The 19,367-nt window shown below is 44.1% G+C and overlaps 7 protein-coding genes across 7 annotated transcripts; 1 reads left to right on the top strand and 6 right to left on the bottom strand.

The window, feature by feature from the left end:
• Positions 1–257: 257 nt before the first annotated feature.
• LOC135429483 (3 beta-hydroxysteroid dehydrogenase/Delta 5-->4-isomerase) lies at positions 258–1,958 on the bottom strand. The gene is made up of 4 exons (XM_064683788.1): positions 1,845–1,958; positions 1,361–1,716; positions 1,018–1,293; positions 258–959 (listed from the first exon to the last, which is right to left on the bottom strand). The coding sequence occupies exons 2-4, from the start codon at positions 1,677–1,679 to the stop codon at positions 358–360; spliced, it is 1,197 nt and encodes a 398-aa protein (XP_064539858.1). The 5' UTR covers positions 1,680–1,716; positions 1,845–1,958; the 3' UTR covers positions 258–357.
• A 1,719-nt stretch (positions 1,959–3,677) lies between these two features.
• On the bottom strand, positions 3,678–7,432 carry rogdi (rogdi atypical leucine zipper). The gene is made up of 8 exons (XM_064683790.1): positions 7,407–7,432; positions 6,531–6,652; positions 5,910–6,067; positions 5,466–5,537; positions 5,273–5,404; positions 5,048–5,205; positions 4,648–4,978; positions 3,678–4,386 (listed from the first exon to the last, which is right to left on the bottom strand). The coding sequence occupies exons 1-8, from the start codon at positions 7,415–7,417 to the stop codon at positions 4,318–4,320; spliced, it is 1,053 nt and encodes a 350-aa protein (XP_064539860.1). The 5' UTR covers positions 7,418–7,432; the 3' UTR covers positions 3,678–4,317.
• A 680-nt stretch (positions 7,433–8,112) lies between these two features.
• TpnC73F (Troponin C at 73F) lies at positions 8,113–9,789 on the bottom strand. The gene is made up of 5 exons (XM_064683727.1): positions 9,638–9,789; positions 9,455–9,572; positions 9,330–9,386; positions 8,844–9,095; positions 8,113–8,407 (listed from the first exon to the last, which is right to left on the bottom strand). Exons 1-5 carry the CDS (start codon positions 9,653–9,655, stop codon positions 8,379–8,381), a joined length of 474 nt encoding a protein of 157 aa, XP_064539797.1. The 5' UTR covers positions 9,656–9,789; the 3' UTR covers positions 8,113–8,378.
• Positions 9,790–10,669: 880 nt separating this feature from the next.
• Positions 10,670–12,930, bottom strand: LOC135429429 (forkhead box protein P2). Its single transcript, XM_064683723.1, has 3 exons — positions 12,699–12,930; positions 12,257–12,445; positions 10,670–12,186 (listed from the first exon to the last, which is right to left on the bottom strand). Exons 1-3 carry the CDS (start codon positions 12,927–12,929, stop codon positions 10,918–10,920), a joined length of 1,689 nt encoding a protein of 562 aa, XP_064539793.1. The 5' UTR covers position 12,930; the 3' UTR covers positions 10,670–10,917.
• A 186-nt stretch (positions 12,931–13,116) lies between these two features.
• Positions 13,117–14,368, bottom strand: Snup (snurportin-1). Its single transcript, XM_064683726.1, has one exon. It carries the CDS (start codon positions 14,278–14,280, stop codon positions 13,129–13,131), a length of 1,152 nt encoding a protein of 383 aa, XP_064539796.1. The 5' UTR covers positions 14,281–14,368; the 3' UTR covers positions 13,117–13,128.
• Positions 14,369–14,470: 102 nt separating this feature from the next.
• On the top strand, positions 14,471–16,070 carry ProRS-m (prolyl-tRNA synthetase 2-like protein, mitochondrial). The gene is made up of 4 exons (XM_064683724.1): positions 14,471–14,606; positions 14,667–14,918; positions 14,971–15,232; positions 15,286–16,070. The coding sequence occupies exons 1-4, from the start codon at positions 14,514–14,516 to the stop codon at positions 16,068–16,070; spliced, it is 1,392 nt and encodes a 463-aa protein (XP_064539794.1). The 5' UTR covers positions 14,471–14,513.
• On the bottom strand, positions 16,054–19,180 carry LOC135429431 (uncharacterized). Its single transcript, XM_064683725.1, has 6 exons — positions 19,028–19,180; positions 18,499–18,667; positions 17,502–17,622; positions 17,284–17,445; positions 17,085–17,218; positions 16,054–17,020 (listed from the first exon to the last, which is right to left on the bottom strand). The coding sequence occupies exons 2-6, from the start codon at positions 18,559–18,561 to the stop codon at positions 16,172–16,174; spliced, it is 1,329 nt and encodes a 442-aa protein (XP_064539795.1). The 5' UTR covers positions 18,562–18,667; positions 19,028–19,180; the 3' UTR covers positions 16,054–16,171.
• Between the last annotated feature and the right edge of the window lie 187 nt (positions 19,181–19,367).

Below are 19,367 nucleotides of genomic sequence, written 5' to 3'. Positions count from 1 at the left end.
TAACTAATCACTCTCAATGTTGACCAAAATTGACAAATAAGAGATGATTATATATCAGCTAAATTAAGTCAGATCATCGAACATTACAGCTTATTGGACTCGTACAGAAAGGGACTTTCGAGACCATTAAAAATGAAGCACGAATATATTTTTAAACTAATCATTTGAAAATGAGTGGAAGCCAATCACATAGTAAATAGAAGATATTCTCGCCACTTATATAATATATCGGAGGGAATCAGGACAACCTTATAAGATATATTGATAACACCCAAATTTATTCAAATTTACCTATATAAAACATAACAAAACTCTAGAATATGCAGTACAAAAGAGTAATACGATTAATGATCGAGCTCAACTCGACTTTTTCGACTTCTTGGCCAACTGTTTTTCATCCCACCACTTGGCATACCATTTGGCGCTTCGCTCGGCGCTGCTGTCCGGATCATACAGCGGCATATAGTCCATGTGTATGGAGGCGCGCAGGCGATTGTACATGAGCATGGAGGAGGTGAACGATGCAATGGCGCGTGGCGAGTAGCGTAGGCGATATTTGGTGTAGGGGTAGGCCACACGCACCACAAACTCCAGCAGAAAGGCCAGGAAGAAGAACAGAAAGTGTGGAATATACCACCAGCTGGTCTTCACCTTGAAACGTTCGCCCAGCAGCGCCATCTTTTGCACAAAACGCGAAACATCGTTAATGCCCGTGTCGTCGGTCACAAAGACAGGCAGCCCATTCACCGCCTTACTGGACACCTTGAGCGCCTTATAGGCACAGATGTGACCCCAGGCAACGTTGCCAGCATAGACCAGCTGCTGCTTGCCGCCCACGCCGGCAATTCTCGGAAAGATCCAATCGCGTCTGGACAAATAATCAAAGATGTCGGTAACAAAATGCGTATCACATTCGCCGTAGGTAAGCGGTGCGCGTATTGCACTTGTCGCCAGATAGTCTGTGAATATATATGACTATCAAATATGTAAGAAAACATAGAGCATAGTAGGGCCTACCCAGCTGATTCTGCAGCGGCGCTCCATTGGAGCTGAGCACAATGTTTTCGGCACGCAGTTTGCTGGATGCATAGCCGGCAATTAGAAACTCGCCATCCTGTTCCCAGAGCTTGGAGCTGTCCAGCGTGGGCGTGTCCGTTTTGGACTCTGTGGAATTGATGACCGCCGAGAAGGTGCTGCGCCCCTTAAAGGGCACAAAGCACACCGAAGTGCAGCTGCTGTAGACCAAGCGCTTCACATTGTTCTGTATGCACAAATCCACCACAGCGCGGGTGCCTACGGTAGCATGACATACACAAATGTGATTATAAATATGATTTGATTATAATGCGAGGGCACCCACCGTTTATATTCACACGCTCCAGTTCATCGTAGTTGGGCGGATATTCGATTTGAACCGATGCGGCGCAGTGGAAGACGCCATCAACTCCGGCAAAGATTTTATTTAAGGTCTCACGTTCGCCGCCAATGTCCGCCACAAAGGTGCGCAACATCGGCGACTCCGGATGTCCGATAATGTTCCGGTACGGCACAATGTCCAGCGAGCGTATCTCCTTGATGCCCAGCTCCTTGCGCTGCTCCAGCAATAGCTTGATAAGATGCTGACCCAGAAAGCCGCTGCCGCCCGTTACGAGCACTACTTCGCCCTCGCTGCTGCCCATTGCGTCTAATGTCTCGAAAGTGAACTCTTTGAAATTGCTGCAAAGAAACAGAGAAAAGAAAAATCATTTCAGACACAACAAAGTGCACTGGCCATAAAAAACGCAACAACTGATGCGCAAGTTGGTCAAGCGAGCCTCATAAAAAATAAACACGGCTTCAATTACCAGAGAAGCCTCCATTTGCAGCCTCATAGCTAAAGTGGCTAGCCATGGCTGGCAGAGAGACCTTCGGCGGGGGTCACCAAAGCTGTCTCGAATGACTTGGCATTTTTATAGCGCATGGCTTACGTGCGGCTCTGTTATAATAATGAAGACAAAGCTCAACGATAACCGGATCAGAGCTACATATATCTACATACATATCTAAAAATATATACTAATAAATGCCAAAATTAAACTTGAAAGCGAAATTATTAGCCGTTAAGTTATCCATGTGAACCAGACAAAGGAACAGGAACCAACCATGTTTGAACCACAGGCTTTTATTCAAAATGGCTGCTAACCGAAAAGAAAACTATCGGTGGTTCGATTATTGGTACGAACTAACTCCCTGCCTTTAGTTTTAGTTCCGGAACCTGGATTGCCACATTCTTGAAGCCAGGCTTTGGTTTAACATACATTTCGACATACATTTTCTAAATTGTTATTTAACCAAAATTGTTGAATTTACAATTATTATTACAAGATGCCCGCTTTAATTGATGGGTACCCAGAATTGGCACCCACCAAATAGGGTTAGATAAGCTATTTATATTTTTAAACTAACTTACGTTTTTTATGCTTAAACCAACAACTTTTGGAAATTATATGGCTTGGTACGAGTTTCAGGTTGGCTTTGGACAGCTGTTGGGTTAACGGTTCATAGAAAACGTAAATTAGAATTCCGTATTTGAACCGGTTCGATATATTTAGTATTTATAAGCTGAACTTCTTAGTAGCTCTTTAATAACTTATAGCTGCTTGTAATTGCAATAATTTGTAATGCATTTTTAAATACGTTAATTTCGCAAAAATAATAGCATTGAAATGGTTGCTACTTTCAAAGTTTTGTTTTTTTGCTTTTCTTTGGACTTCCTCTGTCTGTGTTACTTGGCCATGGTCACATTATTCAACACCTTTTGGCTAGCAGCAGCAGCAGAGGCAGAGGCAAAAGACACACGAATCAAAAGAGCTACAAAGAGCAACTGCCTCGGACTTGACGCTGGGCTAGCCGCGATTACCACACAACAGCAACAACCAAAAAGCCAAACTAGCATCAAAATAATTAATGCGAACTGGTTTCCGCGTCTATTACAACATGCATGCATCAAATGGTTGAGCACGGCGACTGCCGTTTAAGCTGTCCGTTTGGACATTGGGCTCTTGATTGTTGCTGTTGGCCACTTAAATTGCATTTGAACCGTGGACCGTTGCATAAACAATTCGCGAATAACCGTCAACAACGTCCTGAACTTACCACAAAAACAAATGTATTTTTATTCCGCTGTTGCAAACGGTTCGGTTTGCTTGCCGCTTTATAACTGTTTGATGGCTTGAGCACAAACGGGCTAATGCGAACTGGCGGCGTTGCCACATGTTAAACGGAAGTTATCGATAAACAGCGCAGAGTCGATCGGTGATCGCGAGTAATTTTATTAATCGTAACAAAGTAGCGCGCAAATTTAAATTTATGCTTATGCGCCAAGTTGGTAAAATTCAATTTTTATTCAACAACAATTAAATGAATATGGACATTAAATAGGCTTAGAGATTACATAAATAGTTTCATCTTCTTTAAATTTTCATACGAATCATGTTAATTACACAGGCATAGTTACAATATTCAATAAGTACATTGGTAATTGTTTTCGTTGCATCCCTCATCATTTATATAAATATAAAGTAAACGAGAAGTAAAAGGCCGTTGATACAAATGACTTTGGATTAGATTAGGCGCACTTAATTATTAACAACACATACATACATGGAATACAAAATGGTGTTTAGTATAATTAAAAATTCTGTTCACATTTCGGTTTGGTTTATTACAACATTATTCTGTAAATATTAATGTTCATGTTCAGTTAAATCGTAAGGTTAATAATGTATGTATGCATGTTATATATATATATATCAATCTGTTAAGTACTAACTGACTTGCAATACTTCTTTTGCATTTGTTAACATAAATATATATAGATATATCTATATCTATATCATTATAATATTAATGTACGCACATACGCCGCACTAACTATAAATATTCATTAATAATTATCTAGCAATTTCATTTAGTTACATATACAAAACACAGTAAATTTTTATTCTATTGCATTTAGATGCATAATTGGAGTGACATGAAGCAATGAAAACAAATTCTATACTTATAAATTGTCGCGCAATGAACAATATGAATGTGTTGATTGTGTACATTAAACTAGTTAGGTGTATATAACTCTGTATATATCTGTATATATATATATATATGTATATGTGTATATAGTAGGTATTACGTTATGCGGCCACAAAGAGCAACTCTTTAACTAACATTATTTACTTTAACTATTACAAGTACATTTTCTTTATCAGCTATTATTGTTGTTATTGTTTTGTTTTGCCAAATAACAGACACACACATATCCATATATCCTTTTTCCATTCAGTACGATAGTGCTGACGGCGAGCGCGAACCAACTGTGAAATCCTTATACACTGAAAACACGGATATCTGCAAAAGAAATAGAGCAAGAACAATATTAGAAATAGTTCAAAAACAACATATATAGTATACTTTTTATATTGGTCATTTTAATTGGCAACTTGCGTCACAGTCAAGAACTGCATAATGATGTGGGCAAATTGCCAATAACCAAATTAAACTTGGCATATACGATTGGTAGCCCAAATTGGAGCTGATTTAGATATGGTATGTGCTCCAATTAAGGCGACAGCATTTCGCTTATCAGTTCAAGTACGTCCATTCTTTTACCTTGTCTTTCAGCTGCTGACACAGTTTCTGGCCATTCATCAAAAGCAGGAGCACATCGTTGAGCCATTGTACGCCGATTTCCGCTTGACGCGAGTCGAACTGCATTGTACCCTGGTTGTTTAGCAGCTGATAGACGGCAATGATGAGCTTGTGGCTTTGCAGATAGAAGCTAACGGCCAGATCCTCGGGCAGGTTAGGCACAAGTGATTTCATATTGCGTCCCTTGATTAGCTCCTCAATTGGCTTCTTCTTCGGCACCAGCAGGCTATTGCGTCCCCGTTGCAGCGCATCCAGAATGTTGCCTATCACATGGAGCACTTCATCGGAGGTTCTGCATAATCAGCGCGTTTTATAAATAAACACATAGTCACATAAGCACAAAAACAATAAACAGACTCACTTGAAGTGATAAGAGTCATCAACGTCGTCAATGTGATTGATTGCTGTTTGTAGATGATTGGCGGCATCCTGAACTTGCTGTAGTTTCCACGGCGAATCATGCGTTATTGAGGTCCGTTGCGTTTGGCTGGGCGCCTTGCACAGCTTAAAGCTAATATCCTGTGTGCGATAAAAGCCAGACATTTAGAATATTTTGCAATTTTCCTGCATGATTAATAATGCTTACCGCCTGTGTTATCGCATCGCCCGTTAGGGTAAGCACCGCCTTCAGCTGATCGGGCGAAACGCTGAGTATAAACTTTTCAGTCTTCTTGCCCTCGTTATCATACAGCGGCACGGGAAACCTATGGGCGCATTCCTGCACGATGATGCCGGGGGGTTGAGTAATTGAAACGCAAATAAGGACATTCTCTGCTTACCACAAGAATAGTTCGCAATTGCTTTAATATCGCATGTACTTCCTGTCTCAGCACCCACTCGAATTCAATTTGCTGCAAGAATGTATATGTATTTGTGTGTGTGTGTGTGTGTGTGTGTGAGGGGGCGTGTGGGTAGGAGCGTGTGTAATGCGGGTTTTTTGTGCAAGTGGGTGTGAGTGTGCGTTTTGCGATAGCGCCGTCGCCGTCGTTACCCCAAAAAGGAAAACACAAAGAACAACGGCACGTTTCATGTACAAATCAATAATATCGGCGAGTTCGCGCGAGTTTTTGGGTGAGATAGAAAAACAACAAAAAGAAACACAGACAATCAATAATCAATTAGCTATAGAACACACACACACACAGAGTTCGCACGTTTGATTAATTGCAATGCATTTTGGCCGAATGGGCCGCTGACATGGATTTTTAATTACGCACACATACCAAATTTAGAGCCTCCTCTCGCTCGGTGTCAACGACAAGCATTTTCATAGTGCTTTTGGCCTTCTTGCGCGCTGTTATGTATCTCCGTTTGGTTTTGTCAGCTAATGCTGCAGCACCCCCGTTAGTAGCAGCGGCGCCAGCAAATTGCAATGAAAGCGCTGTAATGTTATTGGATATGTTGTGTTGTGTTGTATGTATATATATATATATATATATATACATATAGTATTTAACAACTGCTGCTGTTCATGAATGAACAAACAAAAACGAACGCATCTTTTTGAGCGATACACGATACGTTTGTGTCATCGTGTGTCATCTCTAACAGAGCTCACATTTGAATTTATTGTTTGTTTTTGTTTGTAAATTAGCACATGCATAAACTGTTTCACATTTATAAGCAAAATTATTTGAACAGCTTGTTCAATTATTGTTAATAACATAAATTTAACTAGTTTTTGTAAACATTTGCACAATTGCAGCCCTGGCTTCTTAGTAATTCTATACAATGCTCGCTATCGATTAATCGCAGGCCTACGATAGTGCAAATGCGTCATCATGTGAATGCTTAAATTGCGCGCGTAAAATTCAAACCAACGCTCTACTGCTGATAGTACTTACGTTTGCGTAGAGGCGGGGGTGTGGTCAAAACAGCCGTCTCCGGCACCGAGTTGAGCACATGGTGCTGAAATTGTCCGCTACGCTGTCGATGAAGCGGCTGGAATGACCAATTGGTTGTCGGGCTGCAAATTAATAAAAGCATACAAACAGCACATTGTTATTTTTTTTTTAACCACTTTTCAATATGATTGCACAAATAACAACAAACACTAAAAAATGAGTTTGCCTTATCATAGATTTGTATTTGATTTCGATTTGATTCAATGTGAAGTGCTAATTGCCATAGTTGTTATTGTTATTGTTGTATCGTTATTGCTGTTATTCCGCCGAATGACTCATCGAAGCAGCTGTTGACGATAGCGCCTGGGCTTGGGTTTTTGGTTGCAAGTGAATCTACCCGTTTCGCTTGAACTGCATGTAAATCGGGGTTCCCACAGCGCGCGTGTCAGCACTTTGATGGCATTGGCTTTTTGGCTAAAATTACAAAAGTGCTTATCAAGCATGCTTAGGCACACACACATTCACACACACACACACACACACAATCAGACACAACACGCGCATAACTTTTTTAAATCCAAAATGTTTCGTTTTTTTTTATCGGGCTACTTTTTGTTTTTCATTTGATAAGCCAATGTCAAGCAAAAATGAAATATCAGAATCTATTTAAGTATTTATGCAGCCATAAATTTTATGGGCACGAAAAGTCGCGGCGGCGTCTTTTTTAACACATTTTTAAGCTACCATAATGCCAAAACAAACACGGCTTTTATTGTTATGCCATATATGCATGTGCATATGTGTGTACATATGTACAAATATGTATGTATGTATATGTATACAAATAACGGTTCCCGCAAAGCTGTTTGCATTTACCTCTGCGGCATTTTGGATAATATTTGACTATTTTTATTATTATAATTAATATTATTATCAATTGCAAACACTTCACAACTATCACGAGACACGAGCGTTTTTATTTAAATATGCAAAATTTGTTTGTGTGAGGGGGCGGCGGCGGCGGCGACGGGGGCGGCACATTTGCTGCGATCGGGCGTAGCTCAACACTGGCAGCTAACGGCAAGCGCACACAAAAGCCACAGCCAAGCAACTGAACCGACTGCGCGGCGGTGGCCCCAAGAAAAACGCCGCCAAGTCGAGCGGGCCACAGCGCGAATTGGTCAATGGCAGGCAGCAACAGCAACGGCAGCAGCAGCAACAGCAGAGGGAGCGGCAGTGGCAGTGGCAGCGGCAGCGACGTCAGCGTCGAGGCCAACGTCAGCGTTGAGCGCGCCAAGCGCTTTGTATGTAATGTTAGCGTAGTTAAAAACTTGACGAGCTTTTTTTTTTTATTATTTTTTTCCTTTTCGTTTTGTTTTTGTATTTTATTTTCGTCAGCTTTCTTCAGGTGCGCGCTCTTCACTGATAGCCGCCAGTTTATCAGCCAACTGTGCGGTTGGCATTGACAGCATAGCATAACCATAAAAATAAAAAGTTTACAAAATTGTATTTGTTTTGTTTTTTTTTTTTTTTGTTTTTACTTTTATCTTTTTGCATACACAGCTTTTTGTATTTATTTTGGTTTTTGTTTTTTTTTTGGTATAAAAAAGTAGTACAAAAGTTTAATGCTATTAATTTGTGGATTTTTTTCAATTTAAGTACGTGGATTTGTTTACGAAATGAAACAAATGTACAAATATAAACAAATAAACGTGTGCCCAACAGGTGGGTACAAGTGTGTAAGTGTGGGAGTGTCTCTGTGTGTGTGTGTGCCTATGTGTGCGTGTGTCAGTGTATCTGTGTGAGGTTGTGTGTATGTGTGCGTGCGGCTCTTGGGACTGGGTTTATTTACTCGCCGGTCATCATCTCCATGAATTCTGTAAATTAAACAAAATGACAGACATTAAACCGAAATTTATAAATAAATATATGTGCATGTGTTCATTAATTTTTAAAATGTATGCCACGAAAACAAATATATGGAAATTCGTTTTTCCAACTATAGTTTGTGTGTCGCGCGCCTAAAAATAGCATCGATATGCTCCAAAACGATCAGAGGCGGGCTGTCACAAAATCGAGAACTCAAGATCAACAGAACTGCGTTGTCATCTGCCCATCTAGCTGATGTTTACAAAAAAAAACTAAAACTGTGGGTGTAAATGGCTTGTGTGTGTGTGTGTGTGTGTATCTGTGTTTACGTGGGCGCTTTTCGCAAGCTACTAGAAACGATTCCATAAGATACATGCATATATGTATGTATGTATGTATGTATCTATAGCATATTTGTTGAAGAGAGAAGAGCCGCGTACTCACCATCGAAATCAACTGTACCGGAACCATCGCTATCGATTTCCTCGATCATGAGGTCCAATTCCTTGTCGGTCAGCTGATCGTCGAGCTCCTTGAGGATCTCCTTCAGACAGGTGGTGGGAATGAAGCCGTTGCCCTGTTTGTCATACAAGCGGAACGCCTCGCGCAGCTCCTTCTGCATGGCCTCGGCATCCTCCTCCACAATGAACTTGGCAGCCAGCTGCACGAACTCACCGAATTCCAAGCGACCAGACTCTATAATCAAAATTGAATATATATGCACATATATTTTTAGTAAATTGTCAAGTAGCTGGAAGTGTGTTCTAATAATTCCATATGATATACTGCAAATTGTTAATAAATTTATGACACTTTCAGTGTGAAATATGACCACGAAATTGAAGCAGCTTTTAAAACCCATATATATACTACTATAGCTGATAATGAATGGGGCTTAAATATTATGAATTGTGCAAATTGTGTACTTACTGTCCTCATCAACCTCCTCAATCAGTTCCTCCAAGATCTTCTTGTCGAAGGGCTGACCTAAATGACACAAAAAATATATTACAGGGTATTCTAGGGCATGATGACTGATGAGTGATTGATCTTACCCATCAAACGCAGAATATCGGCAACCATTTCGGTGGGTATGCTGCCCGACTTTTGATGATCGAAGCTGTTGAAGGCCTTCTGGAGCACCGCAATTTGCTCAGGTGTCAGATCCTCATCCTATTTAAAAATATTACTATTTAATTCCTTCGGCTAGTTATTAACGGAGTCCTATTGAGACTTACCACTACCACGTTGCTCATGTTGCTGCTGTTTGTATAAATATATAAATCGATCTGAAACTGAGAGATTTTACGAAGCGATCACCTCGGGGTATTCGTGGCTACTACAAAGAAATGCGGCTGCGTTTTCCAAAATATAGCGCAAAAATATTCAGATCGACTGTCTCTGAACTTGCCACAGGCACACACACACACGCACACACACACACAGGCACGAAGAGACGAACCCGAGACGTTCAATTTCGGAATATGTAGCACATTTCCACGCCGATGCCTGAATTTTATTGTTTTTTAGAAAGAACTGTAAATGCGCGATCAAAAACCAAAATTAAAACGATCGTCCCGTCCACGTCCACACGTTCACGTTCAACACGACCGCCGGCCAGAATGTGAGCCGTATAGTGGTTTTCCACAGACACACCAATCAGCCAGCCATCACAGCCAAAACACCAGCAGGAGGAGCACGGAGCACGGAGCAGGGTGCAGGGGGAGCGGTGGGAGCAGGCAGCGTTGCCTATGGAAGCTGCATGAATTGCCAGCTATAATGCGATGCGTTGCGCTCTTTGCATATACACCAAAAAATATATACACATGTATACATAATATATATTGTATATATAAACATATAGACAGATGTGTATATAGACAGCAGTTGCACGACAACAACACTCGAGATATGGAGAAATGCCCCAATGAAGCATGCGCTAGACAACGCATAGAGAATTGTGCGCTACAATTCAATTGAGGAGCATATTGGTTCTATGCTGAATTTGGCAGCCGGCCAAAAGGTACATTAAAATTAATTTAATGAGCACAAGTCAAGTATGCGTACATTGATTTCATGAGAAGCGCAAAGAGAGGCCCTCGAAATTGTTTACAGTCAAGAGCTGCTTTGATTACATATTAAAATAATGTCACGTATTATTATTAAGCACTTAAGCAAATACTTGTAAGGAGAATATCTATAACAAGCTAACGATTCATTACATTAGGTGTGGCTTTCACTTAAGCCATAATAATTAAATTAAATACAACTTTATGCATATTGAGTTTTTTATTGAATAGGCAGAGACTTTTATTCTGTACATTTATTAAGTGTAGCTGCCTTTTTTTTAATAACTAAATACAACATTTAAGCCCCAATGGATTGCTCGATGGTTTCAATTAATGCGATATGATAGCGTGACGAAAATAGTTGGCACAACAACAAATTAAACCCTTGAACGCAAGCTACTCAAATGTTATTTATTACGAGCATTTATATACTTGCAACTGACACGCGATTAGTTGCGAAATTTGCTGCTGCTGGCTGGCACCGAGCCGGTGGCAACTCCGCCCTGGTTAAGCAGCGCGGTGAGCGTGGCATGCGATGAGCTGAGCGCCGAGGAGCTGCTGGCCAGGAGCTTGGCCTTTAGCGGATTTGTGGTGCTGCTGCCCACGACGGTGCCCTGTAAACAGGGCGTTGCGGCTGTGGCAGGCAGCTCTTTAGAGGAGGCGGCGGCGGCATCCTCCACTGTGGCTGTTGGCGTCTGCTGCGGCTGAGCGGGCACGCCCTGGAGCAGCGCATTGCGCAAATGGCTGTTGTTGTTGCTGATCAACTGCTGCTGCTGCTGCGCCTGTTGCTGCTGTAGCTGCAGCTGCTGTTGCTGGTGAATCTGCTGCAGCTGCTGCTGCTGATTAGTGGTCATTATAAACGAGTTGGTGATCAGGCCGCGACTCTTGATGTTCAAGTCCACAAAGAAGAGCTTCATTTTCTGTATCATGGTCTCGGTGACATTGAACGTGAGCATCATGCTGAGATCAATGTTGGTCTTGTGCCGGTACAGCTCGTGGGTTTGCTGCAGCCGGCAGACCTCGTCGTAGATGAGAAACAAGAAGCGCGAACTGCGACTCTCGGCTGGTATAATGCCACGTGCCGATAGCCACTCACGATCCTCGGCGTCGGGTAGATAACGTATTATCTCCGGATGTTTGCTGGCCAAACGCGCGCCGCCCAGCTCCTTGCCATCAATGCTAAAGCCAAAGGCCAGATTCGCCTGCACGTCCAGCACAAATTTGGTGCTGGTGGAGATTTGTGCGGTGTTCCAGAAGATCTGACGACGCACGGGCGTGGGCAATGGACCACTTATAAGCGGTGTGCGCTGCAATTGCAACAAATGCGGCTGCTGCTGCTGTTGTTGTTGTTGTTGTTGGAGATGTTGTTGTTGCTGCTGATGCTGCTGCAGCCGCAATTGCTGCTGCTGCTGCACATTTGCAGCGCAGGTCATGGGTTTGCCCGCGGCCACAGCATAGCACATGCTGTTGTTGAACATTTTGCTGGTGTTGTAGTCGAGCGGCTTGGCGGGTCGCTTCAACGCCAGACGCTGCTGTTCCGTAACAACTGTGGTTGTTGCCGCACCGATGGGTCGTTGTTGTCGCAACACAAAATTCGTATACTGCGCCTTGGCATTCTCCAGCAGGGCACAGGAGGACATCTTCTGGAGCGTTTCCTCGTTTACGGCATGCTGTCCTAGATTCTCTTTGATGTTGCCAAAGGCGGGCTTGAAGTAGTTCTGCAAGAGTCAGTCGCAAATAAATAGCTTATTGATGGGTTAACAATTGAAATGGACTGTAACTACTTACGTTCATATAACGCTTGATAATGTCATTGACCTCTGCATCGAAAGCCTGCTGCACGCTGATGCGCAACAGCTCCAGAGCTCGCATCGCCGACTCGGCACTGCCGCCGCTCTCCATGTTGTGGACGCCGTTGTAACGTTGACGGATGCGCTGCAGCATTGTCTCCGCCATTTCCGAAGTGGTTACAAATTTCTGTCAGTTAATGGATAGGATAAGATTTAAGCTGAGACATAGAAAAAGGCAGACGGAGATGTCGTCTCCTTAACAAAATTATACACCTTGCAAGAGTATATAAATAAAGGGAAGTAGTTAAATAGTTCCCGTTTGCAAGGAATATTTTTTCTGCTAACCTACTTAACACAAACGTAACTTAAGTTATTTCGAAGGTGAATTTAATAAAAGTAATTATTGGACACATCTCATGTCTAATCTAATCTCTACGCACCAGTGCGGTCTCCGTTCCGTTCTCCGTCGTCGCCTCCGTTTCCGTTTGTTTCATGGGACTGGCTGCGCGTGTGTCCATGGAGTGCGTCGTCTGATTGGAGCAGTCCGAGTCATCCGACGAGGAATTGGCCTGCAGTGCTCCAGGCGAACGCTGCTGTGCATCGCTGCCGCTGCTGTTGTGCGCTGTGCTCGCCGCGTCGCTTAGAATCTTCCAGCTGCGCTGTATGACCATAATTAATCAATTTGTTTGTTTTTTGTTTTTGTTTGTTAATATTTTAAAGCTTTTCATAAATTTTAGCTGCCTTCGAGCTGCTGTGTTTTTTATCTGGGCTGCGTTCTGGCCTGGCACCCAGGGTCTGCAGTGCGCATGCGCCGTAGAGCCACCACCAGAGCTCATACCCCCACCCAAAAAAGCGAAAGGCAGACGAGGCTCAACAGCTGCCGCCGACAGCTGATGATGCCGGGCTGCAATCCATGTCCAGTTCGCCCAACTCCAGACGTCGCTCACGATCCAACAAATTGCGCAGCTCAGCAAATTCCTCGAGCTCATCGTCCGGCTCCTGCTCCATCGCAGCAGAGCCAGCTGCAGCTGGCTCTTTAGCTGGTTCCTCGGTGACTACTTTACCCGGTTTCTTGTGCTGTTGTCGCAGCTCCACCAATTTCTTGTCAAAATCATCCATGAAGTCCAGCGCTGAGCTAGGCAGATAATCCTCCGGCGCCTCATAGCCGCTGTGCACGGGCAGGTTGAGCACATCGGGCAGCATATAGGCGAACAGCCAGCAGACGAGCGGCGTGGTGCCGCACGTGTAGCTGGCCTCCTTGTGATAGAAGAGTAGACCGTCCAGCTCCGGCTTATTGTCCTCCCATTGCGGATAACGTTGCAGCGCCTGCTCCACAGCGCTCGCATCCTCAAAGTCGTAATATTCCAGCAGCTTGAACGGTTTCTCATTGCGTTTGCTGCACTGGCTCAGCTCTCCGTGCTCATCGAAGCGTGAGCGCAGCCAAAAGAATCGAAAATTGGCATCGCAGTCAAGCAGCTGTTGCTGGCCAAAAGAGAGCGCATCCAGCACATAGAAAGTCTCCAGTTGCGAAACATACACGCAGTCGAGCACGGTTTTAAACTTCTGCACGTAACCATCGCCCGGCAGCAGGGTGCGCAGCTGCATGGTCATGCGACCCGCCTTGTTATACACCTTGGTGCGTCCGTTGCTGGCGATGACCAGGCAGCGCTTGCCCACTGGGCAGGGCAATAACAGCCAATCGCATAAGTTCTCGGGACGATGACGCAGCCATTCTGACTGCTGCAGTCGCAAATGCGGGGTTTTGCGGCTGCTTTTGTTGCTGTTGCTGCTACTGGCGCGATTGCGCTGCCTGCTCTGTTTCCGCTGCGTATTAGATTGCCCTTCCGGTTTCTCCTGCGCTTCCGCATCATCGCCTTCGTCAGAGTCTGGCATGGCCCGGTGCACATCTTGTTGCTGTTGGCGTCGCTTCTTTTGTTCATATAGCAGCTGTTGTTGGCGCAGCTTTTGCTGCTCGCCCAGATCTACGCTCTTTTTGTATAGCTCCTTATAATTATTGCTCATGTTGGTTAAATGTTGCAAAACGTACACAATAAACAAAACACCGGCGATGCAAATATTATGTCAACGATCTAGCAGCAAGCGGTCACACTGGCGATAGTACAACACATATCGATATATTTACGTTGCAATCGATATTCGTCAACAGCTGTTTTACACACTCTTCCTCTTCTATTGCCGGTTATATATGTAACTTTTATTATTTATTTGATAAGTTCTTTAAATGCGCCCAAAACATGAATAAAGCCTCGCGTCTGTTTTGGCCCGTTTTAATTACACCAAAAAATGCCGTTGTCAAGCAAACGGAGCAACTGTCACGCAGTCAAAAGGTAAAAGTGAACTCTGTTACGAAAGCAGCAAACCGATTTTGAATTTCCTTTGATCTCCAGCTTTTAACAGAGCTTGGCCTGATCAAGTCGGGCAGCAACGGCACCTACCAGATAATGCCCATAGCCCAGCGCGCCGTAGACAAATGCATTAGCCTGGTGCAGCGCAATATGCAAGAGGCGGGCGGCCAGAAGATCAGCCTGCCCGTCTTAACACCAGCACAGCTTTGGAAGAAGACGGGCAGGCTGGAGGGTGACATATCCGAGTTCTATATGGTGCGCGATCGCAGCGGCAAACAGCTCCTAATGAGTCCAGTGAGTATGATATTTCCATAGAATCATATAATTAAACATGGCATCTCAACAGACTCATGAGGAAGCGGTTACGGCCATGCTGGCCACAGCAGCGCCTATCTCGTATCGCCAGCTGCCTTTGCGTCTGTATCAGATTGGTCCCAAGTTTCGGGATGAGCTGAAGTCGCGTTTTGGCCTGATGCGCGCCAAGGAATTTTTAATGAAGGACATGTACACATTCGATGTAACCAAGGAGGCAGCGGAGCGCACTTATGCAACAGTCAGTGATGCGTACGAGCGCTTCTTCAGGCAGCTGGAAGTGCCGTTTGTCAAAGGTGCATTGTTGGTCCATTAAATGTGTCTGCTAATATCGCTGACTCTTCTACAGTTGAGGCTGCAACGGGCATTATGGGCGGCAGCTTGTCGCATGAATATCATTATATATCTCCAGTCGGCGAGGATACGCTGCTCAATTGCAGCGCCTGCGGCTATGCTGGAAATGCTGAAGTCTTAGGCAGCGATGCAGAAACTGCCAGCACGTGTCCCCGCTGCCAGAGCAAACAGCTGAGACGTGTGCGCGGCGTGGAGGTGGCACACACATTTCTGCTGGGCGACAAGTACTCCAAGCCACTGGGCGCCACTTTTCTAAACAAGTCGGGCAAACCAGAAACGCTTTTGATGGGCTGCTATGGCATAGGCATAACGCGCGTCATTGCTGCAGCGCTGGAAGTGCTCTCCACGGAGCAGGAACTACGCTGGCCCAAGCTGCTGGCGCCCTACGATGTCTGTCTGATTGGACCCAAGCAGGGCAGCAAGGAGCAGGCGCCAGCGGAGCGCATAGAAAATGAGCTACTGCAGCAGCTTACACAAATTTGTGGCGCCGAGCAGCTGCTGCACGATGAGCGCAAGGATCTGACCATAGGCAAACGTCTGCTGGATGCCAAACGCCTGGGCCATCCTTTAACCATTGTGGTGGGTGCCAAGGCTGTTCAACAGGAGCCGCCTAAGCTGGAGCTGCATGCAAGTGGCGGTGAAAAAATGGAGCTAAGCGCAGCCGAAGTGCTGCAACTTGTGGCGACGCATGTGCAACACAAGCAACAGCAGCTGCAGCAACAGATTCCCAGCCATGAACAGGATGCGAGCGAAAGTCAAGCTGTTGGCCATATGCATTAGCTTTATGAATGTAATAAAGATAACAATAACTCAAAACAAGTGGCAAGGAATGTATCGCAACCAGGCTGATTAACCCGCAATCAGCGCCGTGCCCCGGCCAACTATTGCTCCGCATAGTCCGGCTCGGGTATCTGTGGATAGATCTGCACCTGGGGCTTGCGCGGTGGCGGCGGCGGCTTGTTAATCACGCTCGTGTAGGACCAGGGCATCTGATTGCGCAGCTCCTCGCTGAAGCGTGGATTGGACGGCTGTGCTGGATATATTTCCGAATAGCGACTATTTAGAGCTGAGCCCGTGGCCAGCTGTTGCGCTGCCGGCGACAGAGACCGTGGCGTTGCGGGCTCCGAGGGCGGATAGTTGAGTTGATCGGGATGGGCATTTGTGTTGCGGTAGGTGTTGATCTCCGGCTGAACCGGAGGTGACTGCAGCTGCTGCGACTGCTGATGCTGCAGCTGCTGCTGCTGCTGAAGTGGAGGCAATACCAGGACCGGCGACTGCAGCGTGCTGCGATCGTTGGGCTGATAGCGGGAATCCTGTCTCTCCAACATGTCCGCCGTTTGCGCTGGTATGAATATGGGCAACGGCTTGGGGCGTATCTGCTCCGGATACTGTGGCTCCAGCTCGGACTGCGGTGTTATTGCCGCTGGTGCCGTTGGCTGCTGCACTTCGCGCTCCACCGGCACCACAGGCGGTGGCGTCTGCTGTCGCCTGGCCGCCTCCTTGCTGCTAGCCTTGGCGGCCGTCTGGTTGGCCAGCACATTCGAAAGGGACAGACAGAAGATGCCGCCAATCAGGTTCAGCAGCCAGATGAGCACCACGCGGCAACTAATGCAGGTCAGCAAAATGGCGGGCGTTGAGAAGTAGACGCCAAAGGTTTCCAAAGCAGCCATCAGTTGGGTGGACAGATCGTCTGACGTGACGCCCACAAAATCGAAGGCATCTTGCAGGGACTGCACAGGAAATAAAACTCAATCTAGAATCGCCATAAGGCAGATGGTATTTACTTGGACTTACCATAGTTTTGGTTATGTCCAGGGCATGGTAGACAGTGGCCACCACGTCCAGAATGCAGCCAGCCAGCACGGACAGAAACCAGGGCCAGTAGATGGCACCAGAGATCAGTTTGGTCGTGGCACAGCACAAGGTGACTATGGAAAAGGAGATATGCCATATTATAATATATATTCATAGATATATCTGATGAAGGACTCACGTATGATAAGCACCGAGGAAGCCACCCACAGGCCGCTGACCACGGCATAGGTGACCATGAATATGAACTCGCGATGCGTCACCTCATAGGATTTGGACCAGTCCATGGTCAGGTCGAAGGTGGAGCCCTGGAAATCGATAGCGGGGCTTCCGCAATCCTCCTCTGTTGAATATTTGAGTTACGATTCTTGCTGGGATTAGGCAGCGGCTGGTACTTACGCACAAAGTATATCAAGTCCATGGCAAACTTGAAGGGTTCGTTGGCAATATCCGTTGTTGCCTGACAGTCCTGCAATGTTATGCCCCATATTGCGAGTCCCAGGTAAACGAGTCCTTGTACCTGAAACGAATTTAATGGCCAATAAGCAAATGAATATCTCAAAACTTTTATTAAAAAGTAATTTTACTTAATTGATACCTCTTTTTAAACTGACTCAACTTAATATTTTCAAGCCGGATCGGTTTCGTATAACCGTTTCGCACCAATTTTCCGACCTTGCAGGTGGATTTTCAAAAATCGCAGAAACATGCTATCAATTATATTCAATCTATTCTATTTTCTTTGCTAAGCTTTAAAAATATTGTTTAAGCCAATCGGACGAAAATTGAAAGAGAGCTCATATGGACTTAATCCTCCATTTTCACTTTGGAAGATGGATTTTCCGAAAAGTGTGAAACAACAAAAGAATTTTGAGAAAGATCTTTGAAAAAATTTAATTTTAGTTAAATTGGAGATAAAGCAAAAAAGTTTCATACAAGCATTTTTCACCTTTGCGGGTGGAAATTCCAAAATCGCTGAAACACGTGTAGATTAAGTTACGATCTGATAATTGTTATGAAGGAAGAGAATAAAGTATTTTCTCTAAAAAGACATTCTTATGTTGTATTAATCTAGAAATTATCATAGCTCTGTAAATTATCAAGTAATTGCTTGGGAAATTTTTATGAATCTACAGCAAATCTATCATTTTGATAAGAAAAAATCATGAAATAGCATACAATAATTTTCTAAAAATTAGTAATAGAACATGTGCAAAAATTCGTGGAAGTAATAAAAACGATTTGCTTTGTGAGCCAAAGTAATTAGTTATATCTTTTTCTTTTATAATTTTTGACTGACTAATGTGTGTTTTATGATTTTGGCAATGAAATTGAGCAGAGCTCAGGCTGTATCTTAACTTGGAAGTTGTTGTATATTATAGATAGTTGGACTTACCAATATGACAACGGCCATAAATAGCATAAAGCACTTGGCAAATCCCACGCTGACACCGGCCATGTTTTCAGGTTTTTCTTTATTTTTATTTTGGTTACTTTTAAAGTTGGGTTAAATGCCAATCGAGTGGCCTCTACTCTCGATAGGAACACGCACGCAATACCTTTGGCTGTAAATTCAATTAGAAATTAGAAAAGAGCTTTGCCAAATTTGTGTATCTAATCAAGTTAATGAGTTCTTCGTCAATTTGGTCTATGGTATATATAGGGGGAATTGAGTATTCAATTCAAATTCAAATTATCTTATATTTATTGTTATCACAACACACACAGGTGAGTCACTGAATGAGTGCACTTGAATGAAATTACACTGTCGCACTTGCTTGTACTTTTATATAGAAACATAGACTCGGGCTTTGAGACCGCGATACGCATGGCACGGCCATAAAGAATATTAACAACTGTTTTTTATTTTCTTTTTCACTTAATTTTGTTAGTGTTGTTGTTATTGTTGTGGTTATCTCGCTCACCGTTCGAGTTCTGTGTGTTTTTTTTTCGCACTTGGCTCAGTTGTGGACAGGTGGAAAAGCGTAGCGTATGCGCCGGCTGCTTTTCTTGGACTGAGAGCGAGCTGTGTGTGGAGCCGGGCAACGCATCCGCCCATTGAATGGCCATCGACAATTGGCTCTTGGCTCTCGGCTCATTTGTTCTTTTTTCCTGTTCTTCATTCTTTTTTTGGGCATTCTGATAAGATAAACCTAACGAAAATTTAAGGGTAACAATTGCTATCAAAAGTTAAACAACAACAAAAACTACACAGAGAGAAAAAGTTGATGGATTTCTGACTTGAATGACGGCTCACTCGATTCA

The sequence above is a fragment of the Drosophila montana genome, unplaced genomic scaffold, assembly GCF_035044405.1.
Source record: "Drosophila montana isolate Dmon_TW-CO22-7 unplaced genomic scaffold, ASM3504440v1 contig_2667_1, whole genome shotgun sequence".
Lineage (NCBI taxonomy): Eukaryota > Metazoa > Arthropoda > Insecta > Diptera > Drosophilidae > Drosophila > Drosophila montana.
This window is presented reverse-complemented; position numbering and strand designations above follow the sequence as displayed.